Below are 27934 nucleotides of genomic sequence, written 5' to 3'. Positions count from 1 at the left end.
TGACGTGCACACAATGCTCAGATAAAGCCCGAGGAAGGCACATTTCATGAGTGACATCCTGAATGGGGAGAAAATAGCTTACGTACACCCACACAAGCTGGAAGGTTATAAACATGATTCACCAGCAGTTTGCGGTGAGGCTATACACAGCAGTGTACCTTTTAAGACTTAGCTATTAGTGACGTTTCTGGCAAGCCTCTTTCTGGCAACTTTACCCCAAAAATCTCTCCCGTAGACTGTGGCTACGGTGTATGAATGGGTGTGAATGTTAGACAGTTCTGGGCAGGTGGCACGTTGCATGGTAGTGTATGAACGGGTGTGAATGGCTGAATGATGAATGGCGCTTTGAGTGGTCGGAAGACTAGAGAAGCGCTATACAAGTCCATTTACCATTTAGTGATCCCAAAATAAAAAAGCTAGAACAAAAACAAAAGATAAATTTGCATTGAGAGATAAAAAAAAAAAAGAAAAAAGCAATCTGCCTAATAATGACGTCTCTTTCATCGTTGTGGAGTACAGTGTATTTTCGGTGGGAAAGGTATCTCGATGAGGACCCTGCCGATGGGGCTCATGCGCTGCAGACTGAGATGTGCTGTGGCCCGAACGGGCCCGTTGTTTGGCCCGGAGCCACCATTCTTGTCCTGTCAGCTCAAATCTCATTGACCACTCCAAATGGTTTGTCAGATCCTTCAGAATCCTTGTCCAGCTCGCAGCACTGATTAAGAATTTAACAAACATCAGCTTCACGACTTGAGACATGGCTCACAACGTTGACAGCGTGGAATGAGAGATTTAAAGGTGAGGGGTAGTTTAGATTCATGAAACAAACTCAAACTCACGGGACATTTCTTTCTGCGTTTTTTACATGATGAGCATGTCTACTTTAAAGTCCTCATTATTCAACATTGTACTTCTGCTCCTCCCTCCTTCCTCATCACCATCATCATCATCATCATCATCACCATGACCTCCATCTATATTATTACCGGTAAAGTATTCTGTATTGCTGACAAAGTGTGACAATACAGTTCAGCATGTAGTGGTGGAGCTTGAATAGAGGTTCCAAATTGCATACTAATGGCTGGCGCTTGTTGTCTTGGTAACCAGCTCAGATTTTAGGCATAGACATTGGCCACTCAGTGTTGAATGTCACTACAAACTGTCAGACAAATGGCAGATAGGACGATCACATCACTTACAACTCTGCCACTTTGTTATCTTGCTACTCATTATTTACGAACGAGGTGTTCGGCACCTTTTGTCTCTCAGAGACCTGCTCCATTTTGATCTATTTTCCCCATCCATCTGATGTTTTTTCTCTTTCTCCCAATTAGCTGGCGTCTTGGGACTCTACTCATGGTTTGAACGGTAGCCTGAAGGAGAGTCGGATAGAGAGCGGCATGCAGGGAGTGACGCTGAAGATTGTAACATTACTGGTAAGTTGTGGGAGTACAATGAAACTATGAACACTTGACCTGAGTAGGCAAACACCACAGTATAGAGGCAAACGCATCCAATAGGTTGTTTGTTACACCCACATATTAAGCAACACACTTAAACATAATACAGTGAAATACAGGCTCTGTTCACTTTTTGAAAATGTACTGCAATAAACAAATGTTTCTAGTTTCTACTGGGTTCAGTGAGCTGTTATCACAGAAGGATTGAGAACCAAAAACCTAGCAGAGAACTAGACCTCTTCCAATCTACTTTACTCTACTTTGGTCCGACTCACTTATTCCATCTTGTCCTGTGAATCTAGAGCGACAGAAGGCCGTTAAAAACAATCCTACATGGCAGCAGCTTTTTCTTCACCTAACTTCATGAATTCTTGCAGCTAAAGCCACTTCCCTCCCCCTCTCTTTATCCTCCCTCTTCTTCACACATGACTTACCTGCCCCATATTTATTCACATACGTTCTGCTCAGCTCTCCCCTGGCAGTGTCACTTAATCAAGTCATTTGCCCCTGCCCACTTCAACACCTCCTCTCTTCTCCGTCCCTCTCCCCCTGTCATCTTCCGCTCTCTTTACTCCTCCTTTACCTATTTAATTCTGCCCTGACACTTTCAACCCATAAAGAAGAACCATGGTTGGGTGCAATAAATTTGAAATAGCAATTTCCACATTGATTAACCACAGCAGTTGCCATGCCGCCATGTGTTACAGGTCAACAGTTGCAGAGGAAACTATTTTATTATGATGAAGTTTAACTTAGATCACCTTAGAAGCTCTTCATAAAGGTGTCACCCCAAAGTTCTTTAGATGAGTGAATGTGTCCTCGCTTCGCTCGCCAATCTGGCCCCGAGGAGATTATGGTGCATCTTGATAAATGACGTGCCTGTGATTAAGTGCACATACTCTACTCTTTTCCAAACTTCGAGGATAAAACGAGGGCTTAGAGACAAAATCCTCACACATTCACGTTCCTCTGCATTACCATTGTCGGCGATGCATTATCCAAAAAGTACAATATTTATTGAAACAGGAGGAGCCTTTTGTGATGGTAGCAGAGAATATTCTGGGCCAACCCAAGAGATACAAGGGTTTCTCCATTGATGTCCTGGACGCCCTGGCCAAGATCCTGGGCTTCAAGTATGACATCTATCAAGTCGGAGATGGGAAGTACGGCTCAGCACTTCCCAATGGATCCTGGAATGGCATGATAGGAGAGCTCATTGGCAAGGTTGGTTGTTTTTTCTTTTCATCTCAATTAATGAGTGTCCAGATTTCAGTCCAAAACTTTTTTTTTTTTTCTGGGACTCAGGCCACATGGTCTTATTTTGAAATGGGACCCCAATTGTGAGGCTCAGTAAAGTAGAAAAGATTAGAAGAAACATTGCACTCTATCTGCACATCAGTTGTATCCAGTGGGTGACATCACAGCTTGATTGAACTGGGTCTGAGTTCTGCTTTTTGGAACTACTGATAAAGTTTGAGACCTCGACAAATGCTGTTGTGGGTCATGATGATAATTGGATTTTAACCCCCCTGGATAGATATAGAAGTTTACTTGTTTTTCATCACATAGTGGCTAAGTGGCAACATTGTATTATTGTTAGGTACACTCTCACCCATATATTTCAACATACAAAAGCAAAAGAGTGCAGAGTGGAAATACTGTGGACTTAATTATTTCGCGAGGAAGCACTCTGGAATTAAAACCTTCATGATCGCTCAATGATCTCCTTTGTTATTCGCTTAAAAGTCAACAATTTACTGGGTAGATGATGCTGATGAAAGATCATTGTGTCAGAAAATTACAAGGTTTTCCTCCTGATACTGAGAAATTGTCTGACGCCTGCATGAAAACATGGACTGGTTCCTTCTTTTATGGATAAATAAAGGAAGCTCATTTGAAAACAGAAAATGTAGCATGTTGGAGACACGAGAGCAAAGATCACAGGGTCACCAACGTTTCTTTGGCTAAGGAGTATTTGAAGTCCTCCACAAGTTTTTAAAGTGTTGTTGAAACAATTCTCCTCAATGGTGAAAAACATCAAGTTTCTTTGAATGTCTAACAACATGCAGTCCTAACCATATTATGATGTTTTAAAAAGAAATGTTATAAAGTTACTAAGACATATGACTCTCCCTCCGCAGCGAGCTGACTTGGCCATATCAGCCATCACCATCACCCCGGAGCGTGAGAGTGTGGTGGATTTCAGCAAGCGCTATCTGGACTACTCCGTGGGAATCCTGATGCGCAAGTCAGAGGAAAAGATCAACATTTTCTCTTTGCTGGCACCCTTTGACTTGGCTGTATGGGCGTGCATTGCCGCAGCTATCCCTGTGGTGGGCATTATGATCTTCCTGCTCAGGCGCATCCAGGCAGTGCGCTGCCAGAACGATGCGGGAGGCCACCCGCCGCCTTCTGTCTCCACTTCACTTCAAAGCGCCATCTGGATCGTCTACGGTGCTTTTGTCCAACAAGGTGGGTTTTATAGTTTAAGTCTACACAACATGCAAGGACAGTGGATGCAAATGTATGTATATGTTATATATGAGGTTACCAAATCATACACCAACCTCTTACTAGTTAACACTTATCTTTTTGAAGATGTGTTAACTGACAAAGTCAATGTCATTGTTAAATAAGTGAAAACCTTCCTCCTGTTGACCTTCAGTGATGCATCTTTGGAGACGAAGCACCAACCAAGGAGTCCTTAAATATCCAACCCTGAATCTAAGCAGAATACTAGCTAAAAAAAACACCAAAAAGTACTTCAAGGGATTAAGGACAGAATATTAACATAAAAGGGGTCTAATCAATGAAAATGCACATGTGGATGTCGGTAAACAACAAATGCTGATTCAGTAGTGAGTCAGTCTGAGGCACAACGCCCACCAGAGCATTTTCTAAAGGTGCCTTTGTCAAGGAGAACATCCCATCTTTAGGTCTGGTGGTGATCCAGGTATGTCCGGTTTGGATAAATGACTTCTTCAGCAGCTGATGTTGTAGCCTGAACAGCATCTATCAACGTCTGGCACACTGCCTACGAGCCTCTTTTAACCCAGCACCCAGTATATTTCAAGAGAAGCTAAATTCCATCTCTTCTCTCTGCCTCTCCTTTTTTTTTCTTCTCGGGTCTGGCTTGCGTCCCAACGTCACCACTTTCTGTTTCAGTCAAGTGGATTGCATTTTTTCTCGGGATGACGTGGGTCGCTCTGATATGGATCTGACTTCTGATGCATTGTGTGCCATTTTCAGGGAGCATAAACTTGGCAACCGTAACCCTCCAATGATTTCATAATGATATGCCAACACTTGACTGGGTTTTGTTCTATGTTCATGCAGATTAAACTATCCACCCACAGACACACTGACTTTCCTCACTGCCTTTTTCAGAAAGGGACTGCCCTTCTCTCCTTCCATATTTCCTACCTCGGTTAGAGGTAGGAAATAATCAGAATTTGTATACGAGAACTGATGAAAATTCAGCTGAAACAATTTATTTCAAAGATGAAAGCGACTGCATCACAGTGGGCGGTTGCAGGATAGGATGCAGTAAAGTTTCAAGATGCACATTTCACACTCGATGACCTTACGAAATCCGTCAAAGCCATATGTAATAAAAATGACTGATGCCGGAGTGCTATGCATCTGACAAGGCCTTCAGTTTTTTTTCCCCAAACCGTCCTAAGGGCACAGCTGTGTTGATTGTGACACTTTCAGGCAAATATGTTTTCATTACATTTCACACTCCTGAATCTCTCGGATGACATTTCTATGGCTTTACTCTTCACAATTTGAATGTGTGCTGACATTTTTCTCATGCATCTCAAATGCTGTTGGATATTTGGAGAGAAAGAGTCGGTATGACAGAGAGAAAGTGAAGATAGAAAAGCTAATGTGACGAACCAGTCTTCTCTCCTCAAAGAAAACAAGGAAGGACAAAGGATTAAATACACAGAGGAAAGAACATCGAAAGGACAGGAAGAAAAAAATATACAGCGGAGAACTGCTCTCTTTAAAACTGGATTGGATGAGTGATAGAGAGAGCAAGAAACCGTGCAGACTAAATGGTTTTGAATACACTTTCTTGGGAAAATAGGGGATGGAAACACAAGATCATCATATGCGTGCAGTCGGCTGCTCCAGTATTTTTCATGTCTTCACCTTTATTTATCCAGGAGAGTGTCTCACTGAGAGCAATGCTCTCTTTTTCAGGAACACCCTGATCAACATTCACTCAGTTACACGTTAACACTCAGGAGCTGTCCAGAACAACCACAGTCTGATCTGCTGGCCACTGAGCAGCTACACTGGAGCAGTTGGGCTTAAGGGCCTTGCTCAAGAGCACCTCAGTGGTGGTAATGAGGGAGCAAGCAAGCGCTGCTTTTCACTTCGGGTCACAAGCTCATTCAAGTATGACTATTATCTCAATATACAGCAGATTTAACACAAAGTGGTGGGTACTTTAAAAGGCATGTTAAATGTGCATTTCAGTAGAGGACTGCCCAATAATCACTTGACCATTAAACATTTTATTAATAAGATTTATGATATAGACATATTTTCAAACCTAGCGAAAGGAGCAGGGTTTGTGGAAAACCATTGTTATAGACATGCATAAAGACACTGTACAATCTAAAATCCATTTTTGATGATAAAGTATGACTGTATTGTACCGGAACAATCATATCATTCGCCAGACACACACAGGAAATTGTAACGTCTGTTTTCTCATCGAGATGACCGATCTTTTAAATGCACAAAACAATCCTGGTGACTCAAAACATAAGGTATTAATATTAAAAAAGCCTTTCTTTTCTTGTCCCTCTCATAATATATACATTAACAGAAACAACAAGACACATTGTGGCAGTATTTGAACTTCCACATGAGATGTATAGCATATACAAATATGTTGCATAAAGGGGACTGCAGTGCATGTTGTGTTTTCTGTATTCACACTAGAGCAGGAATATGAGATGATGTTTTTATACCCATGTGTTTACAACTGCTCCTCCACAGGCAGTGACTCCATCCTGGGATCAGTGGCTCTGCGTATTGTCATGGGCAGCTGGTGGCTCTTCACTCTCATTGTCTGTTCGTCCTACACAGCGAACCTGGCTGCCTACCTCACAGTGTCACGCATGGACAACGCTGTCCGGTAAGGCACAACGCTGTATCTTAATGTTTACACTGGGTGAACTGCGTCAAATGCAGCTCTCACTCTTATTGTGGAACCTCAACACAGCAAGAGATTTCGATTGCAAAAAGGAACATATGTATCTATGCTGCATGTGTTTTAAAGCATCAAGGTGCTATCATTCTGTCGTGATTTACCTTGAATGTCAAATGCCATTTGTTTGTTATTATTCTCACAGTGGGAATAGTAAATGCTTTAAACATTGGTTTTTGGCCCAAATCTCGATCCAAGTCTTTTGATATCATTACAATCATATTTGCCTAAATCTTGATTAAATGTGTGTCTGACACATTGAAATAACAGCTCTAGCCTTCTAGATTTGACACACCATATTTTTTGCAAGTGGAAGAATGCGACTCCTGAAATCGATATAAAGTGATCCCCTAGAGAGAAGACTTCTCACTCTGTTGAAGTTGTTTGAACTACAGAGTTACGGAGTGATGCTTTTTCTTTGGCTGAGTACAGACACCTGCTGCAGGAGCACATAAACCAGACAATAGCCAGACAGTCTGTCATCAAGTTACTCGTGGAATCAACATTAATTGAATACAGCTGATATGACCTGCAGCCGGTGGCAGTGAAAGCGACGGTCAGTTTTGTTATCATACAAGCTCAGCAAATTTTGCCAGCCCAGGTGCCAAAACAGAGCCAATCGCCAGTGCATCAAATATGTTTTCACATTCACACACCTTATTTTTACTCTTATGCAGTGAAATGTTTGTAGTGTAGAGCCCAGCTGTCCATAAGGAGAGGAATGCTGGAACAAAAGCAGGCTGAGGTGGACAAAACACTGTAAAAAAATAAGGATATTTTGATCACCATGCTAGTAGCAGCAAATGCATGCTTCTGGTAAAGGCTTTAACCTTTACACACATGCAGTAGTACTCCCCAAGAAAACAGACCTCGTAAAACACACTGTAAACGGTAAACAGACTTCAATGTGTAAGATTTGAGTTACCTCTTAAAGGTTCCGGATGCTTTCATATAATCATTGAGGCATCTTCTTTTTTTCAACCGTTAAAGGTTTCTCTATTAACAAATTTCCCCCTGGGGATGAATGAAGTATCTATCTATCTATCTATTACAGTGAGGTCTTTGTTTAGTGGAAACACACAGAGGAGTTTTTTTAATGCTGTACAGAGTGTGTGGTGTTCTTGAGGTATCATAGAGTATATTTTACAATATTTAACCACAGGGACAAGCGCTGGCTTGAATGTCCATATGAGTGCATCTCTCATCAGCTGCATTTGGTGTTTGGTCGGTCTGCTTGTTTGTAATTTTTGACCCGCTGCCTAACAACTAGCCTGTCCTCAGTCCAAATGCTATTTGTCAGTGAATCCAATCTGGTGTGCTGTCTCTCCCTGAAGAAGGGGCAGAGAGGCATTTGATTGCATTGGGTCCGTCTTCTGTTGAACAAATAGCCACATGTGGACACGTAAGGGGGGGGGGGGGGGGTCGATCGAATGCTAAGCAGCTCACAGCTCAGCTGTGAAGAGAGAACCCGCAGCCTGTGTGGGATTCAGCTCTTAACTAATCTAAATCGATTGTTTAGAAAATCTGCAGATTTAAGGCAATACAACCTGAGATGTATAGTCGTTTGCATACACTTAAAAATAAAAAAAAGTATATAATTCAATAGCTTGCTTGTGGCTTTCCTTATTGCGAGATGAACAAATCATTGCAATTGAATGCTAGCTAAGGTAGGGGAGACTGGTACTTCATTGCTTTCCTGACATGCATAAGACACTCTTACTTAGCAGCAGGGCATTCAAATTAACTCTGCTGCTGCACTTCCCAATCACATAATCTTTGTGAGTGAATACTCAGCTAAATGTCTGCAAAATGTAAAAAAAAAAAAAAAAACATTTGTGGAAAATCTTTCGTGACCCTAACTTCAATTTTCTAGTTTTCTAAAAAAACAAAATAAAATGGACATATGGAAGAGGTTGATTAACATTTTGGAAGGATCTAATGATGTTTCTCCTAAATACGGTATGCCTGGGGTCACATCAGAGCAGTAAAGTGTAGAGAAGTGATTGCTTATTTTTAATACCGGGATAAGTTCACATCCAACCTCACGAATGGGAGTTCTTTGACCTCATGGAGAAGTTGAGCACTCGTTTTATAGTTGCGTGTGGTTCGCTACCTGAACACTTGATGTTGTTGCTAGATCCTGAAACAGTCAGTGGGTCTTACCATAACCCACAATGAAAGTGGGCATGTCTGGCACATCAATGATTGTTTTCCTATTATGAAATCAATGTTAATCCAAACAACAAAACGCAGTTGCAATTTACCACAAAGCAGAGGGTGGAAAACTCTGGATTAGCCGTTAGCTTAGCCCTATTATTTTCACAGACCCACAAATGGAATTTTTTCTTTATCATTTTCTTTATCATTATCTTTATCTTTAATCAGCGTTCTCAAGGGGAAGTCTACCTGGGGAAATCAGCTTTCCCTAATCCCCCTATCTCTGTTTACCGGAGAAAGTAGACTGTAAACTGTTTACTTACTAATTGCATGTAAATGAGCAGACTGTGGCTTGGAAAAGGAAAGCTACTTGCCGAAATGTTTACACAATGCCCACAAAACCATGTCCTTGCTGCCTTGGAGTAGTGTGGTTTAGGTGGAAGAGCTGTGCTGTCTGAACCCAAGTATGGGAGCAAAAGAACTATGAGAATGTGGATTGCTGTATTATTATAGGCAGTTTTGTTTGCCTGGAGGGTTCACTCACTGTTCAGTTTTAGGCGCCATCATTTTATCACACTTTGCTCTAACTTGGCAAGCTCATCTCTAAATGTAATGTCTCATTTCATAAAGATGATAACTTAGATTTTAATTGTCCCTGGTGGCCAAAGATAGACTCTGAAATGTCCCACAGAAGAGGGCGGATACCTCCACATTTGCAATAGTGGAAATTTCTTCCCGCTATGTCCAAACCTTGGGAAGATTGTGACAGATATTACTTGACTAATAAAAAACAAATAGAGTAAAGGTGTAGTCCAGCTCCTTTCATTTAAAAAAACATCAAAACATTGTTGTAATGAACGTCTTCTCTTTTTGCCATAAGTCTGTTACTCTCCAGATACTGGTTTTCTACCGACCGTATATGTTCAGAGACTGTATAACCTCCTTTTACAGTAAATGAAAATGCTTCCCACTGAGTCTGTGGGCATGTGAGATTGCCCTCGCCTGTTTCAAAGTGTGCGTTAGTCATTAAATTGGTGCACTGGGGGAAACGATTAACAACTTAGTCTGAAAATAGTATGGTTACTTAAGCCATTATTTGCATATTAGACATTTTCTTTAAACACTGCATGTTGTTTTTCCTCTTTTGTTTGTTCTTTCTGTACATAAGCCTTGACAGAACACCTACGCCTTGGGACTCAGAGGTATAAACTGTATTATATGTGTGAGAGGGAGCAAAAGAGTCAGATTAGTTTCATAACTTTTTTTGTCCTCCAGGATATTCCATGGATTAATGCTAATTAAGTGAACTCTTTTTCTGAAGCCTTTTGTTATTGTTTTAAATGTTGCTTTAATTGTTGCTGCTATGGTCAATTTTGCATTTATTTTAGCTAAATATAACCATCACCAACTGTCATTGAGATCCTTTGATTCCGACAGTTGTGGGAAATTAGAAACGAGTGACGTGCACAAATAAGAAGAAAAGTATATTGTTTCCCAGCTTGTGTCACTGTAGCTGTGCGTGGCAGAGAGGGAGAAATAATGGGGTTGGTATTTTGCTTATTTCAGTCTTTGTTCCGCCATTACAGCTAATGAGCCCGGTTGGACCTCTCTGTATTGGTTGTAAGTGTATGTTGCACTGCTTTGAGAAAAAAAAGGCAAACAAGGATAAATGGGTGACAGATATCCTCGGTGTATAAACAGTAGAATAAAATTGCCCGATGTTATACCTGTGTCATTTTTACAAGGTGCCATCTGTCTATTGTTTTTCATATTTGTTCTTACTATACTTGTCCTTCCACCTCTGTTATAAGTTCTAAATATTTATGTTTATAATTTTATCTCAAATCTGTAGTTCAACATGTGCATGTGCCTGTATAGTTACTTAAAAGCAAGCTGCTATAAAATTCAAGCAGAATATTTTACTCGTTGCAGTAAAGATGGCAGTTTATTCCTTCAGCTAGTGATATAATTGTGTTTCTGTACAAGATTTTTAAAGGATTATTTCCAGTTTTCCTAAATCACTTAATTAAACTAACTCACTAATTTGACCCTAACTATAGGTCGTTCCAGGACCTGTCCAAGCAGGTGGACCTTGTTTACGGGACAGTCAGGGACTCGGCTGTGTACGAGTATTTCCAGGCTAAAGGAACCAACCCTTTGGAGCAAGACAGCACATTTGCTGAGCTCTGGAAGACCATCAACAAGAACAACGCCTTTGAGAACTCCGTCTCCAGCCCATCCGAGGGAATCAAGAAGGTGAATATTTATTTTGGTTGTTCATTAATAAAATGTTGTCAGAACACTTTATACTAATGCTGCTGCCGTCGGACTTCTGTAGGCGTCTTTGTAAACTTCATATCCTCAAACAGCGATATGAAAAGTCAGATTTAATCAAACCAGTTGATTCTGAAGAGTTCATTATTTGAAACCTGATTTAATACATTTATTAAAATACATCACAGTTTTATTTAAAAACATAATGTAATTACATCTTCAGCTCAGAGAGAATACTGCAAAACATATGTTCAGCCTTGATGCGAATGAAATATAGCTTTTTACTTTCACACCGCCAGGTAGGAACAAAACGTAAGTTTGTTAAATAATTACTGTTCCTGATTCACAGAGGCATGCGAGTAAAGTACTTTTAATCTATTGCATTGTGGTTTTCAATTATTGTCGAAAATGTTGTGGTACTGAATTCATATTTCCCTTTTAACATATAAATCAACACAAACACCAGATTGAAGAATAATCGTAATTAAACAGACTACAGAGTTTTTACATATGCACTTGTCATTAAACTGCTTTATTATTTAAGCAGCTAACTGCATTCAGCGTAGTCAGGCCAGTTTGCACACATACATTAATTAAAAACTAATATTCTACGATTTAAATCCCACTTCAAACATATTTGAAGAGAAGAAGCCATTTTAGTGACAGTTGCTGAATTACTACAGTGCTTCTCAAAGCCCACAAACTCCTGCAAGTGCCTCAGTCTGACATCGGTTTTATAGTTTGTTGGTAATGTGATTTCTCCGGTATGCGTTTATTTATCAAAGCCGAGTGAACTTGAGAGCCCCGTGCAGTCCTAATGAGGTGCGAGGTGAACATTCTGCTCAGCTGTATTTGTTGAGAGCACAGCCTTATCATGGAAGACGTAGGCTGAAGTCACACCACGGGGAACAAAGCCAAGGAAGTGCATCAAAAATAAACAGAAAAGGTCCAGAAGGATTTCAGACAGATTTTCAGCTACAGTTGTTCTCCGTATTGTCCACAGTGTGCGCTTGAGGCTACAGCACATGATTGTGTCTCTGAAAATATGCTACACCCAGAGGAATGCAGAGCTGGAAAATAAAAAGGGATGCAACTATTTTGATAAACTTTGTAAAGAAATGTAATAATGTGCTAATCAGTGTGATAAGTATACTGTATATGATGCTGGGGGCTTGTGCACTTATTTGCATAGAGGTTTCTCAGCTAAGCTAGTGTCACTCGGCTATAAAAACACATCTTCCACGATTTTATCCTTTGTATGTCTTTTGTTGAACTATCCAGGCAAAGCAGGAGTCATATGCCTTTCTGTGGGACATGGCGGTGGTAGAGTACGCTGCTCTGACAGATGATGACTGCACACTGACTGTAGCAGGCAACAGCATGAGCACCAGAGGCTACGGCATGGCCCTGCAGCACGGCAGTCCTTACAGAGACCTCTTCTCTCAGAAGTACGTATGTTTGGTATATTTTTAGCTATAAGCAGTAATGGAACCAGAATATATTTCCTGATATTGGTATCCTTCAACCTGTAAATTGTTTTAATTCATTTAAGGAAAACCGCAGTGTATTACAACTTTTTTTTTTCTTCATAGTTTTGGCAGTTTTGACAACATTGTACACATAAAATAATTGCTGAGATTTGGAAACGCATCTCTAAAACCAAGTCCAACTGGGCATGAAATACAAGCGGTCAGACAATTTGTGAATGAGCCGACACTTAAGGCAGATTATCAAAGAACTTTATTTGGAGGTAAAACCATAACTGAGTGGTAGTAATTCTTTATTGCACAGGAGAATTGTGAGTGCACACAAGTACGGGAGGTTAATTAAAGTTGACCCAAAACGTTGGTATTTCCACAAAGAACGTAAGTTTACCTTTCGCTTTAGTTTTTGCTTCCAAATAAATTCGAATGACATTGAGGTTTTTATTTAATATGTGCTCTTGATTTTTGCCTCACTGGAGCTGTTTTTAGCGACGTTACCGTGTCTCCAGGTGGCCTTGAGCTACGAATATAAAACCCAAGCTGTAATAAACATTAGTTTTTGTATAAATGTAGACCGATGTCTAGATACTGTACAATGGCACTTAATAAACATTTCTCATCTGAGTTTCTCTTGAAGACGCAGACTGAGAAGTAAACATTTCACATTTTCAGTCCATTGTTTTTGGTTTTTGGCAGAAATATGCTGCTGAAAACAATTTCAGTGCAGTTTTACAAGATTGATAGAAGTGATTTTTTTAAATCAAGGCAGCACACAAAAATTATAAATTCATGGTTAACACCGTCCCAGGATTACCCTGAAAACTACAAACAGTGCCTCGGTGAAAGATCTTTGAATTCATGACTTGCCGGAAAGAAGCAGTGAATATTTGAAGGGGTTTCATGAGTGTAAATGTCAAAAGCTTTGAGTCATTGTCTTCCTTTGGCTTTGGGTGAATGTGCCAGTCACTGTTCAAGAGGTTGAATAATGACTATGCAGAAAGCTAACCGCTCCGATGGGACAGGCTCAGCGTCTCGCCTCAGTTTGAACTCAGCCGTCGTCATTCTCCTCAACAACAAACATCCATTCCTCTCTGCACACTAACTAATGAGCTGACTCGAGTATTTGATCATCTTTGTTTCCACGCGTACAATTTGATTTGAAACCAATTAATGTTGAAGCCGACACTGTTTTTCTTGTCCTTGTTTACATAAAACCGGTCATTGAGCTCTGGTTAGGAATTGTAAATTGTTTCAACCATGCGTCAATAACACTTATTGTAAACTGCAGCTTTTAATACAATTATTGCCACAATGGGTCTTTAGTTAGCTAACAATTGATTGTTAGCTAACTAAAGACCCATTGTGGCAAGTATATTAACACAGTATTATCAAGTAATTATAGTCATGCAGAGCAGTTGTATTAATTTTCCTTCATGTTTCTCCTCAGAAATGATTTAATCTTCGAGACTCTGATTTGATTAGCCAGCATTTAACATGTCTGAATCAATGCTATAATATTATGATGTAAGATTTGTCCAATGCCGTGTGCTGTCATTACACGAAACTCTGCATCCACTTCGTGTGAAATAGCTACTTGTGTTTCTTCTCCACAGGATATTGGAGCTTCAGGAGAAAGGGGACCTTGACATCCTGAAGCAGAAATGGTGGCCGAGGAAAGGCCGCTGTGACCTGCAGAGCCACGCAGACGCCCAGCCGGAGGGACGGGCGCTGCGTCTCCACAGCTTTGCTGGCGTCTTCTGCATCCTGGCTGCCGGGCTGCTGCTGGCCCTCCTGGTGGCTGCACTGGAGACCTGGTGGAACAGCAACCCGTGCCGGAGAGAGCAGCCCAAAGAGGTGACAACTGACATCTCATCGGGCCAGGGCCCAGTCCCAAGCCTGCTAACCCAGAACCGGTCCATGGTGGCCACCACGGGTCCACCTGCACCACCAAGACCCTGGTCGAGACCCAGACCCCCGGGCCCCCCGGTCCTGCCCAGAGATGCCACTGCCACACTCTACTTTATGGATCCAGCAGGCGCTGACACCAGCCCCGATTTAGTAGAGCTGCAGTACACCCAGTTATAATAGGTGTGCCCCTGATGATAGTCCAGACATCGTGTGATCAATCTACTCATTCCTTCTCATGTTGGGAGAGAGGTCGGGGTGCTTTGTTAGGGACATCTGAGGCTTCTCTCTCAAACACACTCTCTGTGATTCTCTCATACTGACACGTACAAACATGAATTGCCTAAACAGACAATCACAGTCTCTGGTGCTCATGTGAGAAAACCGCAGCTGAAGTGATAACAGTACATAATGTTGAATTGCAAATTCAAAACCACATACTGGAATTGTACTTCTGAGTCAATAAGTGCTTCAGTTGTACAATAGCTCTCTTTAGCTAATCCATTCAAGTCTTAATGCTTTAGAGCTCCGACTTCATCTCGCTGCTGTCAACTGGACAGCCCCTCTGCATGAGGCGTCCAGACAACTAAGGCTTGACATGGATCCCTCAACTAAAGTGTGAGCAAAAGCAGATAGCAAAGAATCTGAGCATTGACTTGCTTGACTTGACAGTCCCAACATTAAAATGAGAATCACTGGCTGAGGAGACCCATTAAAGATCCAGTCCTGTCCCGAAAAGACACAGTAAGTCAAACTCCACCCGTGCGGTTTTTTGACGCATTGAGTTTGACTTACTGCTGTTGATTCCTCTTTCAGTTTTTGTGTGCAGCTGCTCGAATAATAACCACATACGGCTGTCATGTGAGATTCACAAGAGACAAACATCCCTGTCTCCTTATTTATAGAACATAGGATGTGTTAGATGTGATGTTTGAGTATAATCTCATGGTCATGTGCTCCATTATTATGTTTGCAGACATGTTTTCAAGCGATGTTCCACCCAAAACGTTATCCTCGAGCATCAAACGCTCTCTACAGGCTTGAAATCTGATTGTAAAAAGTAACTATTGCCGAAATGACGATTTGATTATTAGTTGATAAAAACAAGATAAATGTTTAAGTAGATTAGTTGAGCAACAGAAAATGATCTGGCAACAATTTCTACGAGACTGCCTGACAAAGTTAAGATAACATTTAATAATAGTCCAATCAAAAACTTCATTGACAGATTAATAATTAATTTTAAAAATATCATTAGCTGCAACCCCAATATAGAATAAAGTCTTTTATAAAGCAAGAATTATTTGATTTGAACTTTTAAATGTTAGAATTTGCAACTTTCATACTGTTGTTTAATTAAATAGCCTCACATTGTTTCAGTTATTTGAGGATGATAACATTTCTTACCATGAATTCAAGCCGACTACAGCAGCTTTCACAACAAACTTGTTTTTTGAAAAGTTACCTTTCAAGCCTGTGCAGAACAAGTGTTTAATATTCATGAGATTTGGGTGGAGTATCACTTTAAATTGTTCCAAGCATTGCTCGCACCATGACAGCACAAACATACAATATGTGGACATTATGACAGCCATTTTTAAACAAAACCTACTTCAAAGCTGTATACATCAGCCATACAAAGGAATAGTTTGACTTTTTTGGGAAATAGCCTTTTTTGTTTTTGTGCCGGGAGTTAGATGAGGTGATTTATATTAAAGATGCACCGATTGAGTTTCTGCTGATCGGCCATGACCGGCCGATCAGTCTCATATTTATGATTTCTTGCCGGTCAAATTTACAGACATGTGCCACATGACGGTATAAAGTCAGCACACAGTGGCAGAGACAGTAATTTTACAGCCACACACACACACACACACACACCGTGTCGTTGGCCGAAGCATTTGCACAAATTGTCACAACTGCTGTCCAAAATAAGGCATAGAGAGACAACCAACTTAATCAGACATGCTGCTCAGAGTTATCACAGTGACCGCATTTTGATGCATTCAAGTTATATTTAGTAGAAAGTCAAATTATACCGTTATGTGTTAAAAAGTAATCTTGTAAAATGTAGTTTTTGGCGACAAACTTCCAAAAATACAGTTGATTGATGGAGATGTTTTCACAGCAATATAAAATAAATATTTGCGAGGAAATTATGACCTCACGCTAACTCTAAGCAGCTAATAATACAGAATTAAAATACAATCATTTATTTCCTTATAATTTCAATTGTGTGATTTAATGCAAATACCCACTATAGATGGCAATAACAAGGAAGGTTTACACTGAATATGGGGCAGCTGCAATTATTCTTCGGGACAGCGGTGAAATTTTTTTAGCCTTGCTGTCAATTAAAGTTCTTAAATTGTAATCGGCAGGTTGAACTTTTACAAATCTGAAAACTGAATCGGCGAAGAAAAATTGTGCAATCGGTATATCTCTAATTCATACCGCTCTCATATCCGTCAGTTACATGAGAAGCTACAGCCAGGAGATGGCTAGCCAAGGAAGTGCTCCAATTGTCAGCTTCCTAACATCGTCTCTAAAGAAAATAACCGAACTGGAACCAGGGTCGCCTGAAAACTGCTCCCGTCACTTCACAGCTCTATACGTAACGCACAGGCATGAGAGTGGTGAAGATCAAGCCAATAAGAGTATTTCTCAAAATGTCAAACTATCTTTTACTATTCTATTGCAATTATATGTCAATGATCGGATTCACAAGGGACCGTTTTGGTTATGTATCATTGTCTATGATCTTCAGCAGGTGACTAAGGATTACGGTCTGGAAAGGGTTTCTGGTCCATTGACATATAATGACATAACAAGCGCTTCACCAGAAGGGAGGCGGCACATATGGACAGACAGACAGAGAGACTGGGAGGAGGCCGAGGCTCTTGACACAGGTCAGGAGAGGCCTGACTGCACTGTACTGGATGGTCATTGGCTGTGTCAGGGTGAAGGGGCGGGGCATGGGGTAGATTGTTGTTGCTTCATTTGTCATCTCACCCCATGGTCTCTCCTGTTATTTGGCTTTTTTTGTTTCGTCTGTCTTCAGTGTGGCTCGACTTAAGTGCATGATGATGGAATAAAGTGTTCCTGTGTGTGGAGGGCAGGGTGCAGCCAATATGTGTCTGATAAATAATTATTTGCCTTTTATTTGGCTTCTCCCTCCCCTCTCCCATATGTGTATGTTTTTGAAAAAAATAGGAATCGATTTAAAGATTCTTAAATATAATTTAGATTATTTCGATCTAGTGACATGAACTACTTTGTCTTATTTTAGATTTGACTGTGTCACAAAGTCTGATTCATTGGATCTGTGTGTCCATTGGAGCCTGTCTTGTTAACAGCAGATGCTCTTCATGCAAGAGTCAATCCAATGCAGATGTGTGGAGAAAATGTAAACACTTCTGCATGAAGAGACATCTTCATTTGAGTTCATTTCAGAAGTGGAGACATTACCTTTTACGACCCCCATATTCAAGATTTTGTGTTTTAAGATAATGTCTCTCTTGATGTGGGCTGCTTGAAAAATTCCAGTATATCATCAATGAATACATTGGGGTTTCTTCAATAAAGTTGAAACTAACCAGAGTGTTATTTTAGCACCCTTGAAACTCATGTGAGCGCAAAAATAATGACAATAAGTAGACTGCACTGCATGTAAACTGGTCATGATGGTGATGCTGAAACAACCATTGTAACCTGTCTTTCTCTGTCTCCTTTCATTCTCTATCCCCGTCCTATTCTTTCCTATTACCTCCTAATCCCTTTCACGGCACATTCATTCTTTCTTTATCGCACTCTTCTTTAATTACATTCATGCTCTCCCTTCAATTAAAACCTTTCTCCTGGCCTCTTTTATTCCACACACGCTCTGTGGCTCTGCCTTTCTTTTCATATATCCTTAGGACAAAGAGGTGAACCTGGAACAGGTCCACCATCGTTTGAACAGCCTCCTGGACGAGGACATGGCCCACAAACAGCTGCCAGGCCAGTCTATCGAGATCTCTGCCCTGGACATTGGCAGCATGCAGCCCAGCCAGTCCCTAGAGGCCTTGTCTGCTCGGGACTACCCAGCTCATCGGGGGCCGCCGCGGCTCTCTGTGTCCACCTTCCTCCAGGAGCGTCATGGGGCAGGAAGGACACTGGGTCCAGCCACTGGCAGAACCTTGCCCCTGCCCCTCAGCAGTGCCACCATGCCCTCTATCCGCTGCAAACACAGGGCACCCAATGGGGGGCTCTTCCGGCAGAGCCCAGTCAAGACACCCATGCCAATGTCCTACCAACCAGTGCCAAGAGGACCCATCCCAGAAGCCACTGAGCCAAGCCACGGGACATCCATCTGAGCACACTGAACACTCACAGACACTCAAGCTCAAACAGATAGCGGAGCGCTAAACAGAGTGAAGAGATATAAATAACACACTTAAAAAGGCTTTTTATTACCAGTGATGAAGAGTCAGTGGGACGACATGTGACACGACGTCGTCTTTAATGTACATATTTGTAAGTACAAAGAGAGAGAGAAGCAACATTAAAAAGAGTATTTTGAATATTCTCAACAGTTGAGTTTAAAAAACATAAAAGTATTAAAAAAATGACTGTTTGAATAGCTTTGTAAATTTTGTTCTAAATCAATAAAGGTGACAATTCTTTGTGGTTGTTTTCTAAGTGCCAAGTTCAAAGACGTTTTCTTTCAGATCAACATTAACTGAATGTACTGTGAGAATTCATGCTAAAAAGACATTTCACACTTCAAAAGACATTGGAAGAATTGATTTGTTTCATATGAAAAAAATAAAAAGTATAATACGAAAAAACAGACGTGTGCTTGAAAACATATTTAGAGTGTTGGTGCCATGCTGTCAGTGTGTATCTGTGACTATGGGATCGCTGATACAATTGTGTGTTTATGAGGGAAATGAAAGCCTGAAATAGGGCATATTATTTTTATTTTTTAAGCTTTATTGAAAGTTTTTAAGTGATAAGTTGATCTTTTAAATATTAGGGGGGAAAACTGCTCAAGTTGGATTTGCAAAATACTGTTTGCAAGGCAACAACTGCATGATGATCAGCATCTTTTCTTATCTCCAGCTAATTGCATTTTCTCCATTTACCTCTTTATTTTTTTCTGGACCGTGCTTATTACAAGAACACATGTTTTACTGCAAATGACACTTTGTTCTTGCAGCACGAAACAATACCTTTTGGGTATCAGTTTTAGGCCTTTAACACATGAACGAATAAACAACACAAAAATACTGAATACTTGCCTGCTAATAAGCGATTCTTGTGACACTTTTTCAATAAAGGGTGTGAATAGATTTGAACATGCAGAGAACCAACTATCGTGGTCTTATTGATCCAAAGCTGCATCTGCCCAGGCAGTCTTGTCTGAGGTAAATTGCTGCATAGCCTAAGCTACTGTAAGCTATTTTATTGAGTTTCCTTTTATCAAAATGCTCTGGGTGAGTTATGCAGTGTATATGGTTTGGGCTTTTATTGTGAAAGGTAAAAAGCAGAAGGAGTGGATCTGGTATGTGCTGCCTTTGTCAAGGTTGAAAGAAATAATTAAGTTTGCTTGCGTGGCTTCGACTATGGAGCCTCCGTGACTTTGTACACTATAGTGTATGACTTGAATAGATCCGCTCCACACAAAGCGATTGGTTGATGCCTTTATTCGTGATGCAAAATCTCTGAGGATATAACCACTTCTGAAAAAAAGTAGTTCTTTGATGCATAATATTCTGGTTCTATGGGAAAGTACTTATGACAAAATCGAAACTCGCCTGAAAGAAGTTGCCCCAGCTGTGTTAAGCCGTAAAAACAGCATTTATTTTTGGATTAAAAATAAAAAATTATGATTTGTCAGATCTATCGTTTGTTGGTTCATGTATCTAAATACCCTTAAATGTTTATCAGTTCAAACCAACAACTGGGATTGAGAAAGCAGAATACCCCAAATCAATAATACTGTCCCTTTTGCCCATTAATACCAATTGACAATCTCATTTCATCCACCCCAGTGGCAGTCGCAGCATGAGACGTCCACATGGACATGGGAGTTTTGAAATGCGGCCTTCAGGTTGGACATCTCTTACCAAGCTTACTTTGGTAAAGTCTTCAATGAATACCATATAATTAAACTAAGCATACCTTCAACATCTAACCTGATGTTCAACCCGCCATTCAGATTTAACTCCAGTCCAGAGGTCCAGAATCTTAAACTGGTCAAACTGTAAAATGATCCAGACAAACAAAAAAAGGCGTGAGAAAATATCATGTCCTCATGTAAAGATGATGATTACATTTATCTCTACAGATGAATTTAACAATATGGTGATATAGATTTAGGATCATATCGTGCAGAATTTCCTCCAGCTAGTAAGATTTTAACAAACGTAGAGCGATGGTTTGGACAAACAAAACATTCCTCCCCACTCTCCTGATTATTTCTCTGAACTGCTGCCTGTTGTGCACATAGAGCCAACTGCTGATGTCCGTTTATAAACCACAAATCTTACAGGCTGCCACTGGAGAAAACAACTAATCAATCAAACGTCTTGCAAGTGCAACCTGAGGCCCCAACCAACAAAAAGGTGGCTTTGTTTTAAAGACATAGAAAAAGATGTCAAAAATAGTGAGCTTAATATTGTATTTCTGGTTCATTTACATGAAATTGATTTGTTTTCACGGTCAACAGTGAGTACACACTTATGACGAATGTCCATGACTGAAGCATGCCCATCTGTCTCCCAGGTGTTCAACACTTAATTTGACTAATAGAGCAAGTAGATCAAAACAGTCACTGGATGAACACCACTGAGGAATATTTTTGTCCAGTTTTATCAATTATATAACAACCAGAGAAAAAGAAACTCAATTAAATGGACTTTACTGCGTCTAGAGCAGTGGTAGCCAACACGGTGCCCGCGGGCACCCTGTCGCCCGCAGGGACCACGTGAGTCGTGGACTATAGACAAGACTGGTTACTAGTTTCTTCGTTGAGAAAAAGGTACCATTGGAAAAGCTGGTGTCGGTGACTACAGACGGGGCTCCCGCGATGACGGGCCGGCATGCAGGCTTCATTGCGCAATGCAAAGGTGACCCAGACTTCGCAAAATGTCTACATTACCACTGGATCATTCACCAGCAGGCGCTATGTGCAAAAGTAACCGGCTTTGATCATGTGATGATACAAAAATATCAGAGATGTGATACCTCTGACTTTCAAATGTTGAAACAGATTAACAGAAATAAAAGTTGCATGTTTAAATATGTATGTGTAGCTATACCATCATTGTTGTGGAAATCATTATTAATAATTATTGTGAGGAATAATTAACTGACATGTGATCAAACAGTCTCTTCACATATATTATTATTATTAAGGTGATCTGTGCAATTTTGTTATTCAGGAAGTTCGTATCAAATAAGTAGCCCTTCGTCCTACTCGGTACCCTTGAAGTAGCTCTCAATTTAAAAAAGGTTGGTGACCCCTGTAGTAGAGCATGTCGAAAAGTCAAAAACTATACTGACCGTTTTTGACTTTTTTCGACATGCTGATTTTACTTTTAAAAATAAAGTAACTTAAAAAGTAACTTAAAAAATAAAGTAACTTAAAAAGTAACTTAAAAAATAAAGTAACTTAAAAAGTAACTTAAAAAATAAAGTAACTTAAAAAGTAACTTAAAAAATAAAGTAACTTAAAAAGTAACTTAAAAAATAAAGTAACTTAAAAAGTAACTTAAAAAATAAAGTAACTTAAAAAGTAACTTAAAAAATAAAGTAACTTAAAAAGTAACTTAAAAAATAAAGTAACTTAAAAAGTAACTTAAAAAATAAAGTAACTTAAAAAGTAACTTAAAAAATAAAGTAACTTAAAAAGTAACTTACAAAATAAAGTAACTTAAAAAGTAACTTAAAAAATAAAGTAACTTAAAAAGTTATTTCAAAAATAAAGTAACTTAAAAAGTAATTTCAAAAATAAAGTCACTTAAAAAGTAACTTAAAAATAAAGTAACTTCAAAAGTAACTTAAATAATAAAGTAACTTAAAAAGTAACTTAAAAAATAAAGTTACTTCAAAAGTTACTTAAATAATAAAGTAACTTCAAAAGTAACTTCAAAAATAAAGTAACTTAAAAAGTAACTTCAAAAATAAAGTAACTTCAAAAGTAACTTCAAAAATAAAGTAACTTAAAAAGTAACTTCAATAATAAAGTAACTTAAAAAGTAACTTACAAAATAAAGTAACTTAAAAAGTAACTTCAAAAATAAAGTAACTTAAAAAGTAACTTAAATAATAATGTAACTTAAAAAGTTACTTAAAAAATAAAGTATCTTAAAAAGTAACTTACAAAATAAAGTTACTTAAAAAGTAATTTAAAAAATAAAGTTACTTAAAAAGTAACTTAAAAAATAAAGTAACTTAAAAAGTCACTTAAAAAATAAAGTTACTTACAAAGTAACTTAAAAAATAAAGTAACTTAAAAAGTAACTTAAAAAATAAAGTAACTTAAAAAGCAACTTTAAAAATGAAGTAACTCATTGAAAAAAGTCAAAAACAGTCTCAGTATAGCATGTCGAAAAAAGTAATTCAATCAGGAGCAACTTCATTAGAATTTCACAATTATTTATTACACATTGTACAAATTTGTATAATGCAACGTCTTTGACGATTGGACTCCATCCTGAAGGAAGGCAATCGAGGGCTGATGGTCAGATAAGGCATAATCCCGCTGGAGTCCAGCCACTGGTTGTGGTGTTGATGAAGGGAGTTGCTGCAGTTATAAACGTCATAGTAGAGCAGAGGTAGCCAACACGGTGCCCGCGGGCACCCTGTCGCCCGCAGGGACCACGTGAGTCGCCCGCAAGACATGTTCTAAAAATAGCACTAGTCATTATGGAGCTCCGTCTAAAATTGTAGTTGCTGTTCTTTTTTAATCAAAAACACTTGCAGAGAGTTAAGAGAGTTGGGTACCCGGAGGCGCACGGCGGACAGCCAGGACGAGGCTGCTGCACCGCACTAGGTTTTCAGGTTCTGAATGGCGGGCGCATCCCGTTGGTGCCAGACGCACGCCGCGAGCGCACCCCGTCGTCAGGTCCGTAATTCCTCGGAACAGGCCGCGGGGCAACAACTCAGGGGTGGCGGGGGTAGAGGCGAGGCAACGCAATCCGACCGAAAAGGCCCAGACTAGAGGTTTGAACGTGGGCGCCCGAAGACGCTCGCGCGCCTCGGAGGGTTGGATCCCCCGCTCGGCTATAGACAAGACTGGTTACTAGTTTCTTCGTTGAGAAAAAGGTACCATTGGAAAAGCTGGTGTCGGTGACTACAGACGGGGCTCCCGCGATGACGGGCCGGCATGCAGGCTTCATTGCGCAATGCAAAGGTGACCCAGACTTCGCAAAATGTCTACATTACCACTGGATCATTCACCAGCAGGCGCTATGTGCAAAAGTAACCGGCTTTGATCATGTGATGATACAAAAATATCAGAGATGTGATACCTCTGACTTTCAAATGTTGAAACAGATTAACAGAAATAAAAGTTGCATGTTTAAATATGTATGTGTAGCTATACCATCATTGTTGTGGAAATCATTATTAATAATTATTGTGAGGAATAATTAACTGACATGTGATCAAACAGTCTCTTCACATATATTATTATTATTATTATTAAGGTGATCTGTGCAATTTTGTTATTCAGGAAGTTCGTATCAAATAAGTAGCCCTTCGTCCTACTCGGTACCCTTGAAGTAGCTCTCAATTTAAAAAAGGTTGGTGACCCCTGTAGTAGAGCATGTCGAAAAGTCAAAAACTATACTGACCGTTTTTGACTTTTTTCGACATGCTGATTTTACTTTTAAAAATAAAGTAACTTAAAAAGTAACTTAAAAAATAAAGTAACTTAAAAAGTAACTTAAAAAATAAAGTAACTTAAAAAGTAACTTAAAAAATAAAGTAACTTAAAAAGTAACTTAAAAAATAAAGTAACTTAAAAAGTAACTTAAAAAATAAAGTAACTTAAAAAGTAACTTAAAAAATAAAGTAACTTAAAAAGTAATTTAAAAAATAAAGTAACTTCAAAAGTAACTTAAATAATAAAGTAACTTAAAAAGTAACTTCAAAAATAAAGTAACTTAAAAAGTAACTTAAAAAATAAAGTAACTTAAAAAGTAACTTAAATAATAAAGTAACTTAAAAAGTAACTTAAAAAATAAAGTAACTTAAAAAGTAACTTAAAAAATTAAGTAACTTAAAAAGTAACTTACAAAATAAAGTAACTTTAAAAGTAACTTAAAAAATAAAGTAACTTAAAAAGTAACTTTAAAAATAAAGTCATTTCAAAAGTAACTTAAAAAATAAAGTAACTTAAAAAGTAACTTTCAAAATAAAGTTACTTAAAAAGTAACTCAAAAAATAAAGTTACTTAAAAAGTAACTTAAAAAATAAAGTAACTTAAAAAGTAACTTAAAAAATTAAGTAACTTCAAAAGTCACTTCAAAAATTAAGTAACTCATTGAAAAAAGTCAAAACAGTCTCAGTATAGCATGTCGAAAAAAGTAATTCAATCAGGAGCAACTTCATTAGAATTTCACAATCATTTATTACACATTGTACAAATTTGAATAATGCAACGTCTTTGACGATTGGACTCCATCCTGAAGGATTAATTATTGTGAGGAATAATTAACTGACATGTGATCAAACAGTCTCTTCACATATATTATTATTATTATTATTAAGGTGATCTGTGCAATTTTGTTATTCAGGAAGTTCGTATCAAATAAGTAGCCCTTCGTCCTACTCGGTACCCTTGAAGTAGCTCTCAGTTTAAAAAAGGTTGGTGAGCCCTGGTCTAGAGTGAGCAGAGCAGCTCATTTAAATGACTTGGAGAAATGCTGTAAGGTCTCAGGCAAAGACCTGCACGCTATGTTAATGGCTTAACACATCAACTACACTTTTTATACCACACGCTTAATGCAAGTGTTCGAGAGCAGACATTTTGATTGCGTTTAGTCTGTGAAAAGTATTCAATTGTAAAGTTTTTTTCCCCCTGTAAATTTAAAATACCAACTAGATATTTAACACAAGAGCCAGGTCTTTTTCTATAAAGTATGATTTTGAAGTTGAAGAAATGTGCTGAAGAAGTTTGCCGTCACCAGTGTTCCAGGAGCTGCATATTGCACATTTGCAATGTGAGAAGAGATTGTTGCAGATTTAACAAGTGCAATTTGTCACCGTCACCACTGATGCAAGTAAAACAGGTGTTGCCATTATCATCTGCATCGTCAACGGTACCACGACTCCATGATTCAGCAATGCTGCTACTTGGGGAGGTGTTGTGAGTTAGAAGGTGATTGCTTTTGCTGTGTACTAATGCAGCCACTGACCCACACTGCTGGCCTGGCGAGGGTGTAGCAGACCAACGTGTGCCTCCTCTCACACACATGGAATCCTCACCTGCTCAGTTTCACCTCAGGGCAAAGAGTTTTCCCATGTGAAAACAAAGAAAGTTCCTGGAGAGGTCAGGACTGCAGCAACAAAGACATGCTCCCTTACTGCTAAAGCTGTTGACTGGTGTGGCACCTGGTGGGGTTCACGCACTGGTCGGAGAGTGCTTTGTTTGCGTTTTTCTGGTAATAACGAAGGTGGCTTTACTTGACTGCACTGTGCCCCAAAAGTTGAAAAACTTCAACGGACTTTAAAATTGCTTCCCTGAAGTTTGTGCGTGTACACGAACTTCAGAGTACTCGAGTTAGGAGATCTGTCTGCACTCGTATGTATGTTTAGATTGTTGATTTGCCCTCAGAAACCTTTCCTGTCCGGCGGTCCTGCCTGCCAGTCTTTGACACGTGGTGCTGAGCGATGCTGTAAAGTCTCCACGGCGGCGCTCAAAGGAACCACTGACCTTGTTCTGAGATCTGGGCCGAGTCCTGTCAAGGACGTACTTCCTGACAAACAGTCCACTGCCACCACTTCACGACTCATCTTATGACATGGCCTTTTGCACCTCCACATCAAATACAGAACATCAGCTCTGCATATTTAGCAAAATATAAAGAAACTAATCCAATTCCCCGGAGGAGCTACCGAGATTACTTATATCTGAAGAGATTATTGAAGATGTGTTAAAACAAGTCAATTTTTACATATTGCGTAACGCAGAGTAAAATGAATACAGGTGTATCTTCAATTTTTTTATATAGATATTGTACTGTGCATGGAAGAAAATTTCCAAATGGACTCATTACTTGTAAAACAAAAATCTATCAGTTCTTCACATAGCACATTTTAACAGTAGGTCTTTGTGATTATACATTTCTGCCATACATGACTCGCATGGATAGTCTGTATGATTAGCTCGTGTGGGCAGTGTGAGGCAATCTGCTCTAAAATAACTTCTATTCTACCCTGCGGGGAGATCACTGACCATCTGTCCAGACTGCCTCTGCAGCTTTTGTTATCCATTCATTGGGCCGTCGCACCTTAAACTGCATGCAGCGCTTTCTTGTCCTAAAGGAAGCTCTTTGCCTTTTTTGCCCCCAAAACTTTAAATTATCATGACATTAGCTTGGTTTCAAAATGTAGTACTTGGAATAAGAACTGCCTGTCAGCTTTCCTTGATCCTACAATGAAAAACATACAAACACGAACATGGGTGCAGATTACCAACAATATACACAGAACATGATTTTATACTATATGAATCGTTTGAAATGTTGTCTCTCATCCTCTCTTCAAGGCTGAATATCTTTCTTTTGTGTTTTTTTAAGGTCCATCTGTTAGCTACATAGCCATATATAGACAACTCAATAATTCACTCTTTAAAGTACAAGAATAGCAGATGGGGAGCTTTAATTAGGAAACAAATTGACATATCTTAAAAGGAACAGTTCGTCATTTTGGGAAATTTGATTAATTGCTGTTTTAGCCAAGAGTGAGATTAGCTAGATATGAGGATTGATATCATGTCTGTACGGTACATATGAAGCTACAGCCAGCAGCCGGGTAATTTAGCTCAGCATAAAGAAGAAAGGGAAACAGCTAGGCTAGCCGCTGCCAGCAGTTGTCTTTTTTTATATAAACAGCAATAAATACAACTTCCTACTCTTGTATTTTTGAAATTCTTCCGACGACTGTAAACCAGTGAACTCAACTGCATGATTATCAATAGACTTGAACTTCTGTTAATGCATTGGCAGGCAAAACAAGTAGTACTGTACATGGTACTGTATGCAGGTACAAACCACAATGTGATGATGGAATAGAATACAATACAACTTCACTGTACAATTTTATGCTGTAAACCTTTAGGACTGAAAGAAGCCTGAACTTACTGCTTTAAACACTGGCGAAAGCAAACTCTATTTCATTCATGGCATTATAATAAGAAACGCTGTTGTTTA

General features: G+C 39.3%; 1 protein-coding gene across 4 annotated transcripts in view; it reads left to right on the top strand.

The window, feature by feature from the left end:
* The window catches only part of LOC142931756 (glutamate receptor ionotropic, delta-1-like), a 185746-nt gene extending 166830 nt beyond the window's left edge, over positions 1–18916 (top strand). For 2 of the 4 annotated variants that reach the window (XM_076075836.1, XM_076075834.1), the window contains 9 exons: positions 1335–1436; positions 2487–2684; positions 3602–3936; positions 6481–6615; positions 10905–11100; positions 12400–12566; positions 14216–14456; positions 15420–15422; positions 18428–18916. In XM_076075836.1, coding sequence (XP_075931951.1) covers positions 1335–1436; positions 2487–2684; positions 3602–3936; positions 6481–6615; positions 10905–11100; positions 12400–12566; positions 14216–14456; positions 15420–15422; positions 18428–18865 — 1815 coding nt within the window. In that variant the 3' untranslated portion in view covers positions 18866–18916. Of the gene's footprint in view, positions 1–1334; positions 1437–2486; positions 2685–3601; positions 3937–6480; positions 6616–10904; positions 11101–12399; positions 12567–14215; positions 14457–15419; positions 15423–17280; positions 17420–18427 lie in introns of all 4 variants that reach the window. The other 2 variants (XM_076075833.1, XM_076075835.1) reach the window with 2 other exon arrangements.
* The last annotated feature ends 9018 nt before the right edge of the window (positions 18917–27934 follow it).

Source organism: Anarhichas minor, unplaced genomic scaffold (assembly GCF_050575085.1).
Source record: "Anarhichas minor isolate MPS153535 unplaced genomic scaffold, ASM5057508v1 ptg000054l, whole genome shotgun sequence".
In the NCBI taxonomy this organism is placed as follows: Eukaryota; Metazoa; Chordata; class Actinopteri; order Perciformes; family Anarhichadidae; genus Anarhichas; species Anarhichas minor.
The sequence above is the reverse complement of the archived record's forward strand: the minus strand, read 5'-3'. Positions and strand labels throughout refer to the sequence as shown.